The sequence below is a fragment of the Monodon monoceros genome, unplaced genomic scaffold, assembly GCF_005190385.1.
Source record: "Monodon monoceros isolate NGI ecotype Baffin Bay Population unplaced genomic scaffold, NGI_Narwhal_1 Super_Scaffold_12, whole genome shotgun sequence".
Lineage (NCBI taxonomy): Eukaryota > Metazoa > Chordata > Mammalia > Artiodactyla > Monodontidae > Monodon > Monodon monoceros.
In genome coordinates, this window is record NW_021703768.1 from 156,201,564 (window position 1) to 156,221,155 (window position 19,592).

The 19,592-nt window shown below is 64.3% G+C and overlaps 2 protein-coding genes and 1 long non-coding RNA gene across 6 annotated transcripts; 1 reads left to right on the top strand and 2 right to left on the bottom strand.

Moving 5' to 3' along the window:
• Positions 1-723: 723 nt before the first annotated feature.
• GRIN3B (glutamate ionotropic receptor NMDA type subunit 3B) lies at positions 724-16,845 on the top strand. Its single transcript, XM_029216552.1, has 10 exons — positions 724-1,140; positions 2,753-3,345; positions 3,608-4,640; positions 7,590-7,735; positions 7,820-7,935; positions 8,038-8,192; positions 8,290-8,454; positions 8,555-8,613; positions 8,765-9,135; positions 15,526-16,845. Exons 1-10 carry the CDS (start codon positions 724-726, stop codon positions 15,591-15,593), a joined length of 3,123 nt encoding a protein of 1,040 aa, XP_029072385.1. The 3' UTR covers positions 15,594-16,845.
• Positions 5,952-7,659, bottom strand: LOC114891958. Its single transcript, XR_003792661.1, has 2 exons — positions 7,573-7,659; positions 5,952-7,273 (listed from the first exon to the last, which is right to left on the bottom strand). It is a non-coding gene; the product is annotated as an uncharacterized LOC114891958 (long non-coding RNA).
• Positions 9,229-17,296, bottom strand: TMEM259 (transmembrane protein 259). Of its 4 annotated transcripts, XM_029216555.1 has the most exons (12): positions 17,071-17,292; positions 16,840-16,911; positions 12,646-12,921; positions 12,035-12,134; positions 11,812-11,922; positions 11,403-11,525; positions 11,223-11,323; positions 11,084-11,141; positions 10,910-10,993; positions 10,689-10,821; positions 10,517-10,616; positions 9,861-10,406 (listed from the first exon to the last, which is right to left on the bottom strand). In XM_029216555.1, the coding sequence occupies exons 2-12, from the start codon at positions 16,909-16,911 to the stop codon at positions 9,861-9,863; spliced, it is 1,704 nt and encodes a 567-aa protein (XP_029072388.1). In that variant the 5' UTR covers positions 17,071-17,292. The 4 variants fall into 4 exon arrangements, with proteins under 4 accessions (XP_029072387.1, XP_029072386.1, XP_029072388.1 ...); XM_029216554.1 differs by having other exon boundaries at positions 9,229-10,406; positions 10,910-10,990; positions 16,840-17,296; XM_029216553.1 differs by lacking the exon at positions 17,071-17,292 and having other exon boundaries at positions 9,230-10,406; positions 16,840-17,064.
• Between the last annotated feature and the right edge of the window lie 2,296 nt (positions 17,297-19,592).

Consider the following 19,592-nt stretch of genomic DNA (forward strand, 5'->3'; position numbering starts at 1 on the left):
GGGATGACGAGGGTGTTCTGCATCTTTCTGGGTGACAAGCTAGGAAAGTTTTTCCAGCAGGGGCATTTGGCACTGGGTCTTGAAGGGTGAAGAGGAATTCTCTGGCTCAAGTTGCTTGCCCACAGCTGGAGGGCAGGAGACCTTCCCCACAGGTCCCCATCAGACAAGCCTGCTTCAGTTTCCCTGGGGCGCCAACGATGGTAGGGCTCGTGGACGGGTTGGTCTGGGTAGACGCTGCTCCCTGGAGGAGGAGGGTGCAGCTGGGTGACTATGGACGCACACTGACCCCTTGTGGGCCTTAGTTTCCCTGACTGAGAATTGGGAACCGTTGCCGGGATGAGGGAGGGATTCAGGGGTGAGTGTGGGTACCGGTCTTGATGCAAAATCCCTCCCTGCTGCTAACGTCGGCTTCCTCATCTGTAGAGTGGGCACAGAGCCAGGAGGAGCAGTGGTTCGATTCCACACCCCACCCCAACCCCCGCCTGCTGTGGCCACCTGAGCCTCAATTTCCTGCCCTGCGTGGTGGGACCCACGCCTCCTTAGTGGGCTGCCTGGCACTGGGGGACCGGGAGGGGGGAGGGCGGGCGCAGGTGGGCGGGCTCGGGCAGGGAGGGAGGTGCCGGCCCGGCGGGGGCGGGGAGGGAGCGGCGAGGGCGGCCGAGATCCCGCCTCCCGTGGTGCGACCCGCGGCTCCGCCCCGCGGCGCTCGCCGGCAACTTTGAGATGGAGTTTGTGCGGGCCTGGCTCGGCCTGGCGCTAGCGCTGGGGCCGAGGCTCGCCGGGGGCCACCCGCACCCGTGCGGCGTCCTGGCGCGCTTGGGGGTCTCGGTGCGCCTGGGCGCCCTCCTGCCCCGCGCGCCCGCCGCCCGCGCCCGCGTCGCCCTGGCCCGGGCCGCCCTGGCGCCGCGGCTGCCTCACAACCTGAGCCTGGAGCTGGCGGCCGCCACGCCCCCCTCCCGCGACCCCGCCTCGCTGGCCCGCGGCCTATGCCAGGCGCTGGCGGCACCGGGCGTGGCGGCCGTGCTAGCCTTCCCCGAGGCGCGGCCCGAGCTGCCGCAGTTGCACTTCCTGGCGGCGGCCACCGAGACCCCCGTGCTCAGCGTGCTGCGGCGGGAGGCCCGCGCTCCGCTCGGCTCCCCGGTACGCGCGGACGCCGGGGTCAGGACGTGCGGGGACCCGGGGTCGGGACGGGAGAGACCCTGGGACGCTCTTGGAGCGCGGGGCCCGGGGGTCCGGATAGCTGAGTCCTTGGGACGCGCGGGCCTCAGAGTCTGGACCCTAAATGCAAGAGTCCGGATGCGGGGAGACTCGGAGTCCGGATGACAGAGGCCCAGGGACGGCCCTCGGGTTAGCGGAACCTGGACCCCTGAACCCCGGATGTCCCCGGAGATCAGGGACCCGGAATGGGAGGCGGGAGCCCAGGGGCGCAGGGACCTAGAGCCACGGAACCCCGCGGCTCGGGAACCCCGCGGGATACCTCTGGACCCCAGATGGCGGATCCCACAGGACGCTTCCCTGGGCTTTGGCGGTGGAGTCCCACTAGGAGCGCGGCCCCCTTCCCCGGTCAGGTCACAGGGTGCCTCCGGATTCCCACCAAGCAGGGCCGCGGGGCTGGGATGGGGAAGCGGGTCTCCCTCTCTCCAGGGGCTGCAGTTTCAGGGGCTGCGGCTGGGGACTTTCCTCCTGCCAGGATCGTACCAGAGGCCCTCGAGGCCGAGGCTACCCACACCCCACAGCCTCCTTGATGGCCTTCTCAGGTCCCCAGGGCCACCCTGTCTCTCCTAAACCCTCCATCCTCCTCCACCCTGTCCTCGTTCTTGGAGTTTATTCTCTTTTCTTAATTACACCCCCAGGCTGGAATTTGGGTCCGAATAAGTAGAGAATGGGACAAGGAGGAGAAAAGGGTGACTGGCAGAGCCCTGGGGACCCTGTTGTGCCCCAGGGAAAGAACCCCCTCCCAGGGCCAGCAGGGAGGGGCCCAACGCTGGGACATGGGGTCTGGAAGGGGGCCTGCCTCTCTCCAAACCCACCTTGAAGCCCCCTCAGGCCTTCCTTCTCCTGAGGGCGGGAAGACCCTGACCCTAGAGGAGGCCTGGGTCTCATTAACCCCCTCTGTCCTTGATCCCCTCCCGGTGGGAGAGATGCAGGACCCAAATCCGTGCCTGTGTCGCCCTCTGCAGGCGGATCCAAGAACTGCACCCTCTGCAGCTGGACCTGTCAGGCTTTGGCTTGGGGGTACTACTGGCTTGCCCCGCCGCCCCGCGGGAGAGCAGCAGCCCCCAGCCTTTCCCCTTGCACTCAGCACCCTGTCCCCACCCGGACAACACCCTGCCTACGTTAGGTGTCTGGCAAAGCTCTCTCGTCCTTCCCATGCTCAAAGCAAATTCAGGAGAACTTTCTGGGTCCCTGAGCACGGAGGGGGGAGCCGTCAGTCCCTAGCTTGCCTCGTAAGTCTGAATAGAGGTGGGGTAGTGGAGCTGGGTTTTGAAGGATGTGTAGGAGTTGGCTGTCACAGATGGGAAAAGGTATTCCAGCTGGGGAATGCAAAAAGCCTCAGGCCAGGGCCGGGTTTTGTGCTGATGGCGATGCGGAGCCACAGAAGGGGTTAGAGCAGGTGTGGGGCTGGGAAGAAGCAAGCACGAGGTCCAGTTATCAAGGTGTCATGCGTTTATTGAACATGTACAGATGGAGTGGGAAGAGTGTGGTGGGACACTGAGTTTGCCAGCCCTAACTGTGACCACCCCTCTGCCAGAACCCCTTCCACCTGCAGCTGGACTGGGCCAGCCCCCTGGAGACTCTGCTGGACGTGCTGGTGTCAGTGCTGCAGGCGCACAGCCGGGAGGACGTTGGCCTGGTGCTCTGCCGCGTGCGGGACCCTGGCGGCCTTGTGGCCCTGTGGACAAGCTGGGCGGGCCGGGCTCCGAAGCTCGTGCTGGACCTGAGCAGGCTGGACCCGAGCGATGCAGGGCTGCGGACCCGCCTGGCCCCACTGGGGGAGGCCGCGGGGGGAATGGCCCCAGTCCCCGTGGCCGTACTCCTGGGTTGCAACGAGGCCGGCGCCCGGCGGGTGCTGCAGGCCGCACCCCCCGGGCCCCGCTGGCTGCTGGGCACGCCGCTGCCCGCCAAGGCACTCCCCACCGAAGGCATGCCGCCTGGGCTGCTGGCGTTGGGCGAGGTCGCTCGGCCCCCGCTGGAAGCCGCCATCCACGACGCGGTGGAACTAGTGGCCCGCGCGCTGGACAGTGCGGCCCGCGTGCAGCCGGAGCGTGCCCTCCTCCCCGCCACGATCAACTGCAATGACCTGCCGCTGCCCGGGCCCGAGTCCTCCGGCCGCCTCTTGGCACGGTGAGCGGGGACCCTGCTGCAGGAAACCGTGTGTGTGGCTTTGTGAGAAGCGGGAAGGGAGGCCCCACCTGAGCCTCTCAACTGGGCTTTGGGCTGGGCCGTCGCCCCAGCCCCCAGGGCGTGGGTACCCCGGCTGGGAAGGGGATCTGGAGTAGGGGATACAGCAGCATCCCCCGTGGCCCGGTGTGTCTGAGGCGTAGCGATAGGTCTCACCTCGGCGGAGGGATTCCTCCGCCACTCTGATGCCGCCCACCCCCACCAGGTTCCTGGCCAACACGTCCTTCCGGAGCCACACGGCGCCGGTGTGGGTGATCGGCTCCTCGCAGGTGCACATCTCCCGGCGCTTCCGCGTGTGGAGCCTCCGCCGGGACCCGCGGGGCGCCCCGGCCTGGGCCACGGTGGGCCGGTGGCAGGACGGGCGGCTGGAGTCAGAGGCAGGGGGCGTGGCCGGTTGGCCCCCACCCCCGCCGGAAGCCCGGGCGCCGCCCAAGCTGCGCGTGGTGACGCTGGTGGAGCCCCCGTTCGTGTTCGCCCGCGAGCCGGACGAGGACGGTCGGTGCCCGGCGGGGCAGCTGTGCCTAGACCCCGGCAGCAACGACTCGGCAGCCCTGGACGCGCACTTCGCCGCGCTGGCCGACGGCTCGGCGCCCCACGCACTGCGCAGGTGCTGCTACGGCTACTGCATCGACCTGCTGGAGCGCCTGGCGGAGGACGCGCCCTTCGACTTCGAGCTGTACATCGTGGGCGACGGCAAGTACGGTGCGCTGTGCGACGGCCGCTGGACCGGCCTGGTGGGCGACCTGCTGGCCGGCCGGGCGCACATGGCTGTCACCAGCTTCCGCATCAACTCAGCCCGCTCGCAGGTGGTGGACTTCACCAGCCCCTTCTTCTCCACCAGTCTGGGCATCATGGTGCGCGCGCGGGACACGGCGTCGCCCATCGGCGCCTTCACGTGGCCGCTGCACTGGTCCATGTGGCTGGGCGTCTTCACCGCGCTGCACCTGACTGCGCTCTTCCTCACCCTCTACGAGTGGCGCAGCCCCTTCGGCCTCACGCCCCGCGGCCGCAACCAGGGCACCGCGTTCTCCTACTCCTCTGCCCTCAACCTCTGCTACGCCATCCTCTTTGGACGCACAGTGTCCAGTAAGACGCCCAAGTGCCCCACGGGCCGCCTCCTCATGAACCTATGGGCCATCTTCTGCCTGCTCGTGCTGTCCAGCTACACGGCCAACCTGGCCGCCGTCATAGTCGGGGACAAGACGTTCGAGGAGCTCTCGGGGATCCACGACCCTAAGGTGCGTGGCCATGGGGTTTCAGGGGTCAGAGCCTGGAGGTCACCCCCGCCCCCAGTCCCCACCCAGTAGAGGGCGGCCATCTGCTCCCACAAACTCATGTTGAACCCAGCTGGGACAAAACAGGCGAGGCTGCTGGTGAGAATCAAGACAGAGAAACAAAGTAGATGGTGTGTGAATTGGTGATAAAGTTCCAGGGAGGAAAATTAGACAGGGTGGGGACACAGGGAGCACTGGGGAGGGATGATTTCTCAAATGGGGGTCAGGAATTCCTCTGGGAGAGGTGATAGGTGAGGGACTTTTATGTAGATATCAGGGAGGAATATGGTAAGCAGAGGAGGCAGTCTGTGCAAAGGCCCTGGGACAGGATTGTGCTTGGCAGGTTGGAGGAACAGCAAGGAGGCCTGTGTGTCTGGAGCGGAGTGAGTGAAGGGGAGAGGGGGGAGAGAGGGGAGGCGAGAGCAGGGAGGGGGATAGGGCAGGTCATGCAGGGCCTGCACATGTGGGAGGACCTGGGCCTCCACAGAAGCTCCATTTAGACAGAACTTTCACCAGGAGTCCTGGAGGGCTGTGGGCAGAGCAGGGCATGCCCCAGCCTACATATTTTTCTCTTTTAATGAAAAAATTTTAATATTCTGGAGTAGGGAGCAAGGCCCACGATGAATGAACCCATTGCTCGGCTCCAAAGTCAACTCCTGACCAGTTTCGTCCATGCACCAGCCATAGCCGCTGGGTTACCATGAGGGAAATCCCAGGCCTCCTACCATTTCGTCATGAGTATTCTGGGAACTTAAACATCAGGCAGCCATTTTTCTCAGTTGTCTTTTTTTTTAAATTTTTTCACGGTTTGTTTGAATCTGGATCCAAAAGGTACAGACCCCCGAGGAAGGTAGAAACCTCCTTGTTACCAGCCCAAACTTGGGTCCACTCACCTGCAGTCAGTAAAGCCAATCTACTGACACAGGGTCCTGGTGAAGGAAAGCGCAGTGTTTATTGCAGATAAAGCAAGGAGTCCGCGCAGCTAGTGCTTAAGACCTGAACCCCTGCATGGCTTTCCGGGAAAGGTTTATTTTTGTTTGTTTGTTTTTTAAATTTTTATTTAAGTATTGGGGAAAGGTTTTTAAAGAGAGGGTGAGGGAGGGGGGTTGGGGTGTGTGTGATTAGCTCCTGAATGTTCTGATGGGCTGGTGGTGAAGTAACTGGGAGTCAACATCATCAACCTTCTGGCTCCAATCAGTCTGGGGTCTACGTGCTTGTGGGCAGCACGCAGTTAACTTCTTCCAGCTGGTGGGGGTTTCAGTGTCTGCAAAAGAGCTCAAAGGATCTGGCTCAATTTTTTTTTTTTTTTTTCCCATGCCGCATGGCATGCAGGATCTCAGTTCCCCAACCAGGGATTGAACCCATGCCCCCTGCAGTGGAAGCACTGAGCCTTACCCACTAGACCGCCAGGGAAGTTCACTGGCTCAGAATAGTATCTACAGCCCTTGAAAAGGAATGAAAATTCCTTGACTTTAATGGCTAAACTATTATTATTATTTTGTCTTGTTTGACTGTTTTCCTTTGTTTCTGCATTTTCTCACTTCTCTGATTAAATTTATTCTTTGGAACTCGGGGAAGGCCTAGGAGACTAAAGTTTTTCTACAGACAAGAGGCAGGCAGAGGACCAGGTGGGGGTCTGTCCCGGGAAGGCCCCATGGGGCCATCTGGACACTCCATCTTTTTGTTCACTAGCGATTTGTTTGTTGAAGTTTTCTTTTCTCCTGCAGCATCTCCCAGTGTTTGGATCTAGCTGCTCTCGTCCCCTGCTTCTCCCCCACCCCAGTGTCCTCTGTTAAACCAGTAATGAGACCTAGATGCTTGCTGTCCCGTGGGCCAGCCACTCTCCACATGTGGCTACTTTTTTAAAATAATTTTTTTTTTTTTTTTTGGCTGTATTGCGTCTTTGTTTCTGCGTGCAGGCTTCTCATTGCGGTGGCTTCTCTTGTTGCGGAACATAGGCTCTAGGCGCGCGGGCTCAGTAGTTGTGGTGCACGGGCTTAGTTGCTCCCCAGCATGTGGGATAGAACCCGTGTCCCCTGCATTGGCAGGTGGATTCTTAACCAATGCACCACCAGGGAAGTCCCGTGGCTACTATTTAAATTGATTTAATTGAAAGCACTCAACAGCCACTTGAGAACAGCACAGGTGTAAAGCATTTCCTTCCCCAGAAAGTTCTAGATGGCCCTGCTTGCCTCAGGTCTGGCTTCTCGGAAGTGCTGTAGCCCCGACAAGGAGGCCCTGGTTAGGTGGCCTCCTCATGCTTTGCTTTAGGGAGGTTGCACAAACAGTGGGCGGGCCGGAGAGCCCGGGGCTGAGGGGGCAGCGCTGGTGCAGGAGGAATGGGGGATGGGGGGCTGCGGAGGGGCGAGCACCGGGCAGGTCCAGGGTGTCCGGAGGGCAGCGCCCACAGGATCTGCAGGTGGACGGGACGTGGAGATGAGAGACGCAGAGGCGGGCAGAGGCGGGAGAGCGACTGCGGTGGGAAGTTGTGGGGTGGCTCGAGAGTGGGTCTTGGACGCGGTGAGCTTGGGGTTCCCGGGGGACCCTAAGGAGAGACGCAGCGGGTGCGGCGGAGGCGGAAGTGTGGAGTTAAGGGCCTGGAGATAGACGTGCGGGTTTTAGAACATTTTCAACTGGGCGGTCCTGCCCCCAGGGGACACTGGGCCATGTCCTGGCACATCTGTGGTTGTCAGACTAGGGCAGGGGGCTCCTGGCATCTAGGAGTTGGGGCCAGGGATGCTGTTCCACACCCCACGGAGCCCAGGACGGCCCCCCAGAGATGACGTGGCCCACGTGAGCTGGTTGAGAGCCCTGGGCCCGGGTGCTCCGGGCTGGCGGACGGAACGGGGGTGGGGGAGAGCCGGGCTGGGATCAAGGGCCCCCCACAGGCGCTGACCGGGCGCTGGCCCGCAGCTGCACCACGCGTCCCAGGGCTTCCGCTTCGGAACCATGTGGGAAAGCAGCGCGGAGGCCTACATCAAGAAGAGTTTCCTGGAGCTGTACGCACGCGTGCGGCGCCACAGTGCGCCCACCACGCCCCACGGCGTCGCCATGCTGACGTGAGGGGGGCGCGCGGGGCGGGGCGGGGGACGGGGCCAGGCGGGCGGGGATGCTCACCCCGTCCACGTCCCCCTCCCGGGCAGAAGCGACCCCCCCAAGCTCAATGCCTTCATCATGGACAGGTCGCTCCTGGACTACGAGGTGTCCATCGACGCGGACTGCAGACTGCTGACCCTGGGCAAGACTTTCGCCATCGAGGGTGAGTGGCCCCCGGGACCAGTGACCTGCGGGCTCCAGGCGGGCACAGCTCCTGTGGGTCTGCGTCCAGCCCGGTCCCAACCCAACGCCCGGCCTCCCCCAGGCTATGGCATCGGACTCCCCCGGAATTCGCCGCTCACCTCCAACCTGTCCGAGTTCATCAGCCCCTACAAGTCCTCCGGCTTCATCGACCTCCTGCACGACAAGTGGTACAAGATGGTGCCTTGTGGCAAGCGGGTCTTCGCTGTTACAGAGGAGGTAGGGCAGGCCCGGGGCGCAGGGAGGGGTAGGCGTGGGGGCTCCCCAAGGGTCTGCCATGACCAGGAGGGCTTTTGTGCCTGCGTCCTGCCCGCAGACCCTCCAGATGGGCATCTACCACTTCTCGGGACTCTTCGTGCTGCTCTGCCTGGGCCTGGGCAGTGCTCTGCTCAGCTCGCTGGCGGAGCACGTCTTCTACCGCCTGGCGCTGCCGCGCATCCGAAGGGGCAACAAGCTGCAGTACTGGCTGCACACGAGCCAGGTGAGGAGCGGGGGGGCTGCGGGGTGGAGGGAGTGGGGAGGGCGTGCAGGACGGCCTGCTGCTGACCCGACCCCGACGTGACTTCTGTCTTGGCTCCTAGAGAATCCATCGCGCCCTCAATACGGAGCCGCCCGACGGGCAGGAGGAGCCGGAGCCGAGGTAAGGGACCCTGGGGGCCGCTCTCCACCCCAGCAACTCCCATCCCCGCCCTCCAGCCCCAACAGGCTGGATGGACCCCGGGGTCACCAGTCCCAAAGGGCAGAGTGGGACTGTGGTTAGGACGCGGCTGCCCAGCCCCATCCGTCCCCAGGGGTCTCAAGGAGCCTCAGCAGGACACTCTGGCCGCCCCCGCCAGCCCGGGGGGCTGGACACGGGTGCGCTGGGCCTCGGTGAGGGAGCGTCGCACGCACTTCCTGCTGGAGCCGGCCGTGGCCGCCGCCGCTGCCACCACTCCCGTTAAGGATGCCCCAGACGCGGATGCGGCTGGGCCGCCCAGGGGCCCCGTCTGGCTCTGCTCCAACGGCCGCCTGCCCGCCGAGCTGTTCTCGGGCGCTCCACGCCCCGGGGAGCTAGAACAGCTGGAGCAGCGCATCGCAGGCGCACGCAAGAGGCTCCGCCAGGCGCTGGTGCGGTGCGGGCAGCTCCTCGCCCAGCTGGGGGACGGCGCCCGCCACAGGCCGCGCAGCCGGCTCCAGGCCTCCGAGGAAGCACCCATGGCCGCCCAGTGACGCGGGACCAGGCCCTCCTCCACCTGCAGCAGGGGCTCCGAGGGGCCTCGCCTGGCCTCCCCACACACACAAACGCTGGCTGGACGCTGTCAACAGTTTATTCTATATACAAACACCATTTTGTACACTGCAATTAAATAGAGTGGAATGAGCCCTCTGCTCCATTCCTCACGGTGTAACTGGGTTGGGCCACCAGCTGTCTCTTCACCCTGAGCAGGGCAGGACCCTGGCGCCCCCCGTGGCCGCGTCCGGGGCCCCAGCCTGGGCGTGTGGGGTGGCGGTGGAAAGGCACTGCACACGAGGGAGCACCAGCTGAGCCGGCCCCACTCGTTTCACCTTGCTCAGAGGCTTGCCCGTTTTGCCCCGGGACAGCTCACTCTGGACCTTTCACCAACCCCTTGCAGAACCTTCCATGGAGCCCCCATCCCTTCTCCCACCCTGGCTCATCAGCCGGCAGAGTGGGCCCACCATAGACAGGGACAGGCTGCAGGCAGGCCCCATGCCCTGGGGGAGAGAAGCCTGCCTCCAAGCAAACCTGATGGACTCCAATACCGCCTAAGGCAGGCTGAGCAGTCCCAGAGCCATTGGGGACAGCCTCCCTGACCCCGGAGGGCTCCAGCCAGGTCACACCCAGCTGGCCTGGATGGCCAGGGACAGAGGCGGTGAGCTGCCCAGGGCTCAGGAGCCAACCTCTGAGGGCGCATCCACTGGAGCCATGGACGCAAGGCTGGGCCCACTCACCCCAGCGGTCTGCAGGGCTGTGTCAGACCCTGGGGAGTCACTTGTGGGGGCACTGTCCTGGGGGACCCGAGGGAGCGCCCCACTGGGGCTCAGGGGGCTGGCCGGCCGCCGGTCCAAGAGAGAGGCGCTCAGGCCAGATAAGAAGGAGGCGTCTGTGATGATGGCAGCCGTCTCTGCCATCCAGCCCAGGTCACCACTGGCTGCTGCAGCCACCGAGGCCGCCGCGGCCACCAGGGAGCTGGGTGCCTCAGCCACAGGCCCAGGGCCTCCGCCACCACCCTGCAAGCCAGGGCCCAGGGCAGGGGGCTGGCTGGTAGAGTCGGGCGTGGCAGCCGGGGTGCCTCCGTTGTTGTTCAGGTCGTCTGGCAGGGCCGTGGGGCTGCCAGGGCCCAGAGGGGGGGTCTGCAGCAGCATCTCCTGGACGCGGATCTGCTGCAGAATGGCGGGCAGCTCGTAGTGGTGGAAGAAGTAGATCATGGAATGCTGGGGGGCAGGCACTGGGTCAGGCGCCAAGCCAGAACGCAGCCTCCGCAGAACCCCCAACAGGCTGGATGGACCCCGGGGTCACCAGTCCCAAGGGCAGCCCACCTCACCTGGATGAAGAGCCAGGAAGTGACGAGGGCCAGGCTGCTGTACTGCCCGTTGAAGCGGTAATGGTAGGCGTAGAAGGCGAAGTGGTACAGGTAGAAGAACCTGCGAGGGGGACAGTGAGGCGCTGCCCACCCGGCTGCCCCCACCCTGGACCACACGGACCCCGGTGCCCACCGAAGCCAGTGCCGCTTGCTGGTGTTGGTGTGGCAGCAGATAGCGTCATACTGGTCGGCCAGCCACACAATGAGAATGATGTAGAAGGCCGTGGTGGTGTCGTTGAAGAACTCAGACATGATGGCCTCCATTCCTGTGGGGAGATGGGAGAATGCTGGTTGGGGGGGACGGGCAGGTGACGGCCAGGGCAGGGGGCAGGGCGTGGGGCACAGGGTCCTCACCCACGAGGGCCAGGATGACGGTCAGCAGGGGTGCTGCGGGGAACGCGATGGCCATGTTCATCTCCAGCATCTGCAGCAGGTCCACTGCGGGCAGAGGGTGGCGGGCGGGCAGACCGGGTGAGGCGCCCGGTGGGGGGGGGGGGGGGGGGGGAGGTGGCCAGCGGGGAAACTCACCAATGAAGACGAAGATCTGGTGGTGGGAGTAGCGCAGCAGCATGGACACGCTCAAGGTCTGCAAGCAGTGCAGCGTGAGGCCTGGGGCCGCCGCCTCGCCGTCCCCCCTCCGGCCCCCCGCCCCGCCCGCGGCACTCACGAAGATGACCATGATGACGAAGGCGGCCAGGTAGGATGTGCGGGCCATCCACATGCTCACGAAGCGGTAGTGCTCCCCGGACACCACGTTCCGCAGGAAGCCTGCGCGGGAGGCAGTGAGCCTGCGCCCCAGACCACCCCGGCCCCGCCCCGGCCCCGCTCACCCGGCTGGGCCCCGCACCCTTGTTCTCCTCGTTTTCCGCCAGGCCTTTCACACTGGACATGAGGATGTCGTCGTAGCCCAGGAACTCAGCCAGCAGCAGGCGGCTGAAGCGGTCCCCAAAGCACTGGTCCCGCGTGGGGTCTGTGGGCAGGACCGTGACAGGGGTGTGCACCTGGCCAGGCCCCCACCAGCCCCAGTCCTGGTGGAGGCCCGGGGAAGGCCAGATCTCCATTTGTGGGAGTGGAGGAGCCCCCGCCCACCCCCGACCCAAGCAGTGATGTGCGTGACAGCCCCAGAGGAACAGTCAAGGGATGAAGCCTGGGAAGCTTCCCTCAGCTGGAGAGCACGGGCGGGCCCCCCAGGCCCCGGAAGCGAATGCTTCTGGGTCACCCCTCCCCCAGAACCTCACTCTGCAGGTGACACTCACCCAGGGTGACCACCATGACTGGGATGCTAAGCCGCTGCCGCGTGGCCTGCGACAACCGCAAGAAGCCGTACTCCAGCGAGTACTCCACGATGTACTCGTCCTGCGGCCACGCTGTGGGTGGGACAGGCCTGGTCAGCCCGCGGAGCCTCTCTCCCCTGGGAGGGGCGGGGTGACCGCAGCCCACCGGGGGCACTGGCCTTTAGCTCCAGTGAGCAGTGAGTACCTTTTGTGGGCGTCTCAGGGAAGGGGAACTCCTGGCTGTCGTTTAGGGCCTCGGGGCCACCTGGTGGCTTGAACACCTTGGGCTCGATGTCCAGCTCAAACTGCAGAGAGGGAGGCAGGAGTCAGCAGGCCCATGGTGCCAAAGGGCCGGGCCTGGAGGCCTCTCCCTCATCGACTGACTGGAAGCAGATGCGCCCCTGTCCCATCAAAACCCTGACCCCCAGCACTGAGCTCCCTGAGAGCCTGTCTCCGGGTGAGGGTGTGGGAGGGATGCGGCCCCCTGCTGAGGTCTGCACCAATACCCTACCCACACCGATCCCTGGCCCACAAGTTCCTGGCCTCTGGCTGCCCAAGCACAGCCCTCCCTGCGGGCTGTGGGCCCGTGTCCACTGGCATGCCTCTGCTGACGGGGCGCTGCATCACCAGGATGCCCAGAGCCTTCTTCCCGGCTGTATCTGCCCTTGGCACCCCCAGAACCGGGCCAATCCCTTTCACCTGACAGCTGGGAAGCAGCCCGGGGTCCCAGTCGGCCGCGAGGCCACGGGAGCGGGAGCAGCAGCAGACAGGGAGGCCTGTGGCCCTGAAGATCAGGAACGCTTCCAGCCAGCTCACCTTGACGGAGCTGTTCCCAAACACCTCCACGGTCAGCTCCTCCTCGTCGTCCTCACCCCCCAGCTCCAGGCCTCCCGGCCCCACAGCCAGCCCAGGGAAGCTGCCGCCACCACTGCAGAACTGCAGGAGGACGGGCGCGCGGCTTGAGTTGTGCTGCACCTCCACGCGCAGGACGCCCTCTCTCGGCCACTCGTCCCGCACGTGCTCCAGGCAGTTGATGGGCGAGCGGGAGAAGACAATGTGGATGTAGGCCAGGACGAAGAGCACGAACAGGGCCTGGGGGCGGGGGGCGGTCAGCACGGGCCCAAGCAGAGCACGTGGTGCCATCACCCAGCTGCCCCAGGAGAAAACTCCCGACCTCACTGGCTAAAAATGGCCTCCCTCGCCGGCCGGGCGCCCTCTGCACCTCTCCCGGGCCAGCCTGAGCCACTGAACACAGCCGACCCGCTTGGCCATGCCAACGGCCCCATGGCAGGGCTCGCTCTGTCCCCTGAGGTACGGTTTCCCCAGAGTAAGACAGGACAGCCCTAACTGTTCACTGGGGGGATCCTGACACAGGGCCACATCTTGGGACATCTGTGGTGATCGTGACTGGGGGGCTCCCGGCATCGAGCAGGCAGGGCCGGGGAGGCTGCTCCACACCCCACAGTGCCCAGGATGGCCCCCTACAGAGAACGTCCCAGCCCCGATGTCCACAGTGCTGAGGAGAAGCCCTGCTTGACGTCACCCCAACCCCCTGCTCCAGGAGCCCCCGTCTGACCGCTGTTTCTCATGGGGTCCCGGTTGGCCAAGTGTCACCCTTCGGCCTGGACGCCGTGTCAAGGGCATCGCTCCCGGGGTGAGTTCCCTGTGTGGTACAAATGATCGTGGGGGACCAGAGTACGAAGCCGCTCCTTGTCCTGTCAACAATGATGCTCAGGGGTGTGGTGAACTGCCCGTGGCCACGTGGTCACCGGCAGGGCCGCCAGCACCTCGTCCTCTCCATGCCCTGCCATGAGCACCATAGGGTGGTGCCAGCGCTGGCTGTGGAACTCCCGGCTTCCTCTCTCGAGCCTGCCCTGCAGACTGGGCACGGGCTGGGTCAGCAGAGCACCCGCTCCTGTCCTGACAGGGCGGTAATCAGAGCACTGCTGATTTAAGCAGAGACAGACTACACATCCCAAGCCCCTGGGGTTCAGGTCACGGCAGACAGATGCTGAGCTGAGAACAGAGCTGGGACCCTGCCTGGGGAGGAGGGGCTGGGGAGGCAGTGGGGAAGGCCAGCTGAGGCCCCCACGTCTGCAGAGCCTCCCACAGGCCAGCCTGCTCCAGGGCCCTGAGACGTGGCCACAGGCCAAGCGTCACTCGGGACCCCCAGCACCTCTCCCCAACGTTGTGTCTGGGGACCTGGGAGCTGGCGACGGGAGTCCTGACAGTGTGGGACCCACAGCACAGCAGGGCAAGGTCAGAGAGCTGACCCACAGCGCCAGTCGTGCTCTCTGGGCCCAGATGTCCAGCAGAGCCGTGTCTGGGACACTGTCTGCTCTGGGCCGTAAGGACGACGCTGTACAACGTGACGAGATACCACAAAAAGTGCTGACACGCAGGATGGCCCGATGCCAGGGGCTGCCCGAGCACTTCCCCCGGAGACACACGTGCCTGCCATCACCCCCAGTCTGCAGATGAGAAAACCAAGGCACAGAGGCCACGTGGCCAGGAGGGGTGGAGCCAGGAGTTCAACCTGGAACACACACCAGGCAGGGCCAGCTGGGCCCCGAGAGCAGGGGCACTTGAACGGATGGGGGGCTGGTGGCACCATGACCTCGCTGAGTGGCCCCCATGACCCCACTGTCACCCTGGCGCCCCCTCCAGCACCCCTCACTGGTGTCTGCCCCATCACTGTCCTTATCCGGGTCCCGAAACCCCAGGTGGGGTCCATCACCCTTGACTGAGTGTGTGGGTCCCCAGAGGTGGGCCAAGACTCTCTCACCCCCTTGACAAGGCTTGCCCCAGATCTGGACTTGTTTCCCCACCATGGAACGAGCTGGCTGCCCAGGCTTCCCTCCCCCTACAACCTATCATTAGACACACAGGGCAGCCCTACCCACGCCGGGAAAGCAGGATGCACTCAGCAGCCCCGCCCACCTCACTCTCAGGATTTCAGGAGTCTTGTCCAGGGCCCTTCCTGCCCTCTGCCTGCCAGCTGGCCTGGCCACCTCACAGGCCCTGGGTGCTCCAGCCCCCCAACCTCTGGCATCCTGTGACCCCCATGCTCCAACTCACCAGCCACACGGCTGCGCCGTCCCGCCAGCTCCAGGGCCTCTGCATGCGCCGCTTCTGCTACCCACCTCCTTCCTCGCAGCCTGAGGCTGCCTGATGTGACACAGACCCTGCCCTGCCGGCTGCCGTCTCTCCCCCTTCCTCCTGGTCACCCCACTCATCGCTGGGCCCAGAGACTGGCACGAGGCGGCAAAGAGGATGGCAAGGGCGGCTCCCGCCAGCAGTGAGCAGAGAGGAACAGGTGCCACAGGAAAAGGCTGGGGAGCGGGGCTGGGAGGGGAACTTGATCTCTGTAGCAAGAGCCCAGAAGCTGGGCGGCTGAGAGGCAAAGGAGCAGAGCTTTCTGGAGCTTGAGGCGGCCTCAGAAATCAGCCAGCCGAGCCCTCCCTTTGCACACGAGGGAAACCAAAGGCGCCAGGGGGTCAGGCAGGCTCTCGGGGAATGAAGGGCCTCCTGGTCGCAGCCCCAAGGAGAGAGGAGGTGCAGGGGGCTGAGGGTAGCCCGCTCACCCGGCCCCACGCACCAGGGACGCGGCCTGGATGTGCAGCCCATCTGCTTGGCCAGCCCAACCCCTGGCCTGCTCCTCGGGCAGGAATTGGCGAGACAAAGCCAAGGCCTCAGGCCGGGCTCTCAGGGAAAGCTCAGCTCCACGGGGGGCCCCACCTCACACAGGGCACCCCCTCGAGTGACACGGGCTCCTTCTGAGCGTGTCGGGAGGAACAGTGCTTTGTTCCCCAAGCCAATCACGGCCTCACATGGCCTTCTGCCTACGCCCCAAGCCGCCCATGGGTTCCAGGATTGGGGTAAAGGAAGGCCGACTCAGGAATCCTCCGGAGTCCCACCCCCACGCCCCCGCAGGGGACGCCTGCCGCTCCGGGACCGGGGGTTTCAGGCTGGGACCCGCACCAGGTCTGCGGGACGGCTCGCACCCCTGCCACCCAACGCCAAAGAGCTGCCGGCTCCCGACCAAGCTGGCCCAGCCGGCACCCCACGCGCCTTGCCCGCCAGCTCCAGCCCCCTTCCTGCAGACGAGGAATCCGAGCTTCCTCGGACATCAGCACCCCTGGCCCCGGCCCCCGCCCCGGGGGCCACTCCTGGACGGGACACGAAACAAAACAGCCATTTCTCCACTTCCTCAGACCCTCCAGGCAGCCGGGCTCGGCACCCAGCGAGCTCCCTCTCTGAGTGAGACCCCTCCTTGGAGGGATCTGTGCCGGCCCTCCCGGCACCGCTGAACAGCCGAGAGCTCTGCCACCCGAGCGAGGACAAGGGGCGGATCCACGGGAGGCCCCTCACAGAGCCACCTGCAGCACCATTGGCTGGACTTTGCCACTAAGCCCCACGGCGTGACCTCAGCTAGGTCACCTTCCCCCCAGAGATTCAGAGCGGGGAGAATCCGAGTGGAGGCAAGCAGAAGGGCCCGAGGAGAAGAGCCCCAAGAAAAAGGGGGAGAGGGAAGAGGTGCAGGTGGGCGGTCCGGGGGTGTATTCTGGGAGGGGGCAGTGGCGGTGAGGCCCGGAATCCCTCGAGTCTGGGGCTCGGGGCCAGGCCAGGCTCGGAGAGTGGGGAGGCGGTCATCCCGGACTGAGGATCCCAGGCGGCAGGGCCGGGGGTCACGGGGCTGGGCTCCGGCCGCCGTAGGTGGGGGACGCTGGGAAGGGCGAGGCGAGGGGTGGGGTGCGGCCTGGAGGGGACTGGGAGTGAGTTTCTGGAGTCGGGATCAGGGGCCACTAACCGGGGGAGACTCTGGCCTTCCCAGGTGGGAGTTTCTGGGTAGGGGGGCGGGGGCGGCAGGCCTAAGGAAAGGGTCCCAACGGGTCGGGCCGGGCCTACGCCACCGGGTGGGAGGGGCGCGCTGCTCCGGGCGGGGTCAGAAGTCGCAGACCTGGGGGAAAGGGTCCGGCCGTCAGGGTCAAGGTTCGGGGCCCCGGTCACCTTGAGCAACACGAAGAACTCGAAGAGACGACGGAAGGCGGGCGGGAAGAGGCGCGAGTAGGTGACAGCCATCTTGAAGAAAAGCGCATGGAAGAGCCGGTCGCGCACGTTGATGAGAGGATTGGGGTTGAGGTTGGGGGTGCGAGGCCCACGCGGGGGGGCTGGGCCGCCGCCGCCGCCGTTGGGCCCGGGCCCCGGGGCCCCGGGCGCCGCGAGCTCCGACATGCCCACCGTCGCGCCTTAACGGCCCGCAGGTCCCCGAGGACGCCTCCCCGCCGCCATCGGCCGTCCTCGCCACCGCCTCGCTCCTCACGGCCGCCCGGGCGCCGCCGCCATCTTCCGCCTCCGCGCCCCAGCTGACGCCAGCGAGTAGCCGCGCCGGCAAGAACAGCCTCCCTGCGCCCGCGGGGAACGCTGGGATGCGGTCGGGCGGCCCGTGGCGGCCCCGCCCTGTGACCTGGCTCCCGGGTAGGGAGCGGCGAGGGGCGGGGCTGCGTCTGGTCCGGGTGTTTTGCCTATCGCCCCCACAAGCCTCCGCGGCTGCAAGGCGGGCGGTAAAATTAGTCAATCTCTGAGGAATTTAGCGGTGTTAAAGTAAACTGACAGGAAATAGGACTGCTGGAGATGTTTTTTACTTGGCGCTCTGGAAAACTATGCCGAAGATAAGATTGCATTAGACTGTTCTAGCTGAAAAGTGATTTAATTTCCGGCCTTTAAATGATCTCGCGAGGGAAGTAGGGGTAAGAAAAAGTTTACGTTGTGTGGAAACTTCGTTCCCCGCGCAGGCGAGCAGACACTGAGTGTTATTAAAGACTATAGCTGTGTTCCTGTTCTCCACCAAGAGATAAAAAACGATAGAACTTCCTTCTTGGGCCGGCTGGGGCATTTACATGAGCGCCTGGCTGGACGCAAAACAGGTTAAACCAGGTGGTTTTCTTTGTTCTTCCACCTCCCAGCTGCGATTCCCCGACATTTTCGGCAGGTGGAAAATAACTTTTCCACGGAGCGGGGGTAGGATTGTTCAGGCGGTAACGCGAGCGAAGGGGGGTGGCAGATGAAGCTTCGCTCGCTGGCCCGCTGCTCACCTCTTTATGTGCGGCCCGGTTCCTAACAGGCCGCAGACTGCTACCTGTCCGCGGCCCAGGGGTTGGGGACCCCTGCCCTAGCGACTTTAGCTCTTCCTTCTGAGAACCGGGCCGCTCAGGTGGGTCACCCCCCCATCTCTCTCCTGCTCCTTGGCCGCCAGGCCCCTGTCCCGGCCCTTCGGGGATGACGGAGTGGACAGGCCTCCTCCAGCTAAAGTGGGGTCACGAAAGGTCCGTACCTGGCCCTGCCTTCCTCTTGGCTGCCACCGGGTGCCCGCCCGCGGTGTCCCAGGCCTGGGGTCCCTCGTCTGGACCACATACACGCTCACTCATCTTTGAAACGTCTCGGCGCCTCCCAGCAGCCGTGGTAGTAATAGGACCTAACATTCATTGAGTACCTACGGTATGCCAGGTGCTTCCACCTCCCGCTCCAAAGCAAGGCGGGGTGGGCTGCGGCAGGAAGTGTGGAAGGGCAGGTGGAGCCGGAGGCGAGGGGCCTGGGAGAGGATGCCTGACCCTGGGGAAGGACACGTTCGTGTCCCAGGGCCTGCACTGGGTGTTAGGGACACAGCGGCGGCCAATGCAGTACCGGTTCCTGCCCTAGCAGAGCTCAGGGACCAATAGGAGACAGGCAGACCGCCAAGTGGATATCTGGTCTGGTTCCCGATGGTGACAATCCCACTGATGGGCACAGTCAGGGCCTCTGAGAAAGACCAGAGCATTGGGGTGGGGGGTGTTGGTTCCTGGGGGGGGTTCCTATTCTGAATTGCACTGGGTGGTCAGGGAGGGAGGAGACTTTTCAGCTATGACCTGGAGCCTGAGAGAACCTTCCAGACCTATCTGCCGGCTTTCATAATCCTGGGAGCCCCACTCCCTGGAGGTGGACGTGTCTACCACAACCAGGAGGCTAAAATCATTCTCTTCCTGTTTCACAGGGAGTGCTCTGCACAGGGCCTGGCATATGGTAGGCATTCAATCGATGCAAATTCTTTTTTTTTTAATGAATTTATTCATTTTATTTATTTATTTTTGGCTACGTTGGGTCTTTGTTGCTGTGCGCAGGCTTTCTCTAGTTGTGGAGAGCGGGGGCTACTCTCCCTTGTGTGGGCTTCTCATTGCCGTGGCTTCTCTTGTTGCGGAGCATAGGCTCTAGGCGTGCAGGCTTCAGTAGTTGTGGCACGCAGGTTCACTAGTTGTGGCACACGGGCTTAGTTGCTCCGCAGCATGTGGGATCTTCCCAGACCAGAGCTCAAACCCATGTCTCCTACATTGGCGGGCAGATTCTTAACCACTGCGCCACCAGGGAAACCCGTAAACTTTACTTTTATTGGTGTAATTTGTGTGGAAATGGGCCCGTGTGGCAAGCAGCTGCTGTGTTGGGCAGCACCGTCTAGTGCTCACTCCCACATAGGGAAACATGCGGCCCTGGAGAGCAAGTGAAAGTCATGGTCACAGAAAAGGAGTATAGCGGGAGGTGGGGGCGGAGAGCGTTCCAAATCTAAGCCAAAGACACAAGGAAGGACCAGACCCCAGGCCCGCCCTTCTGGGCACAGTCGGGAATTTAGAAGATGGGCTGGATTTCGGAGGATGCTGTGGTCATCATGTGGTACCTGTCTGGGATGTGTGGGTGGCATTGGGACCTGGAGCCTGGGCTGGGGCTCACTGAGA

What these genes read in the sequence shown, in the direction of transcription:
- GRIN3B (XM_029216552.1), top strand. Translation starts at nt 724, where the DNA reads ATGGAGTTTGTGCGGGCCTGGCTCGGCCTGGCGCTAGCGCTGGGGCCG. An exon ending in TCCGGCCGCCTCTTGGCACG is followed by an intron (nt 3,346 to 3,607) that starts GTGAGCGGGGAC and finishes CACCCCCACCAG; the next exon opens with GTTCCTGGCCAACACGTCCT. An exon ending in TCTTCGCTGTTACAGAGGAG is followed by an intron (nt 8,193 to 8,289) that starts GTAGGGCAGGCC and finishes TCCTGCCCGCAG; the next exon opens with ACCCTCCAGATGGGCATCTA.
- TMEM259 (XM_029216553.1), bottom strand. Translation starts at nt 17,064, where the DNA reads ATGTCGGAGCTCGCGGCGCCCGGGGCCCCGGGGCCCGGGCCCAACGGC. An exon ending in CCCTGAGACGCCCACAAAAG is followed by an intron (nt 11,923 to 12,034) that starts GTACTCACTGCT and finishes TCCCACCCACAG; the next exon opens with CGTGGCCGCAGGACGAGTAC. An exon ending in CGTCATCCTGGCCCTCGTGG is followed by an intron (nt 10,822 to 10,909) that starts GTGAGGACCCTG and finishes ATCTCCCCACAG; the next exon opens with GAATGGAGGCCATCATGTCT.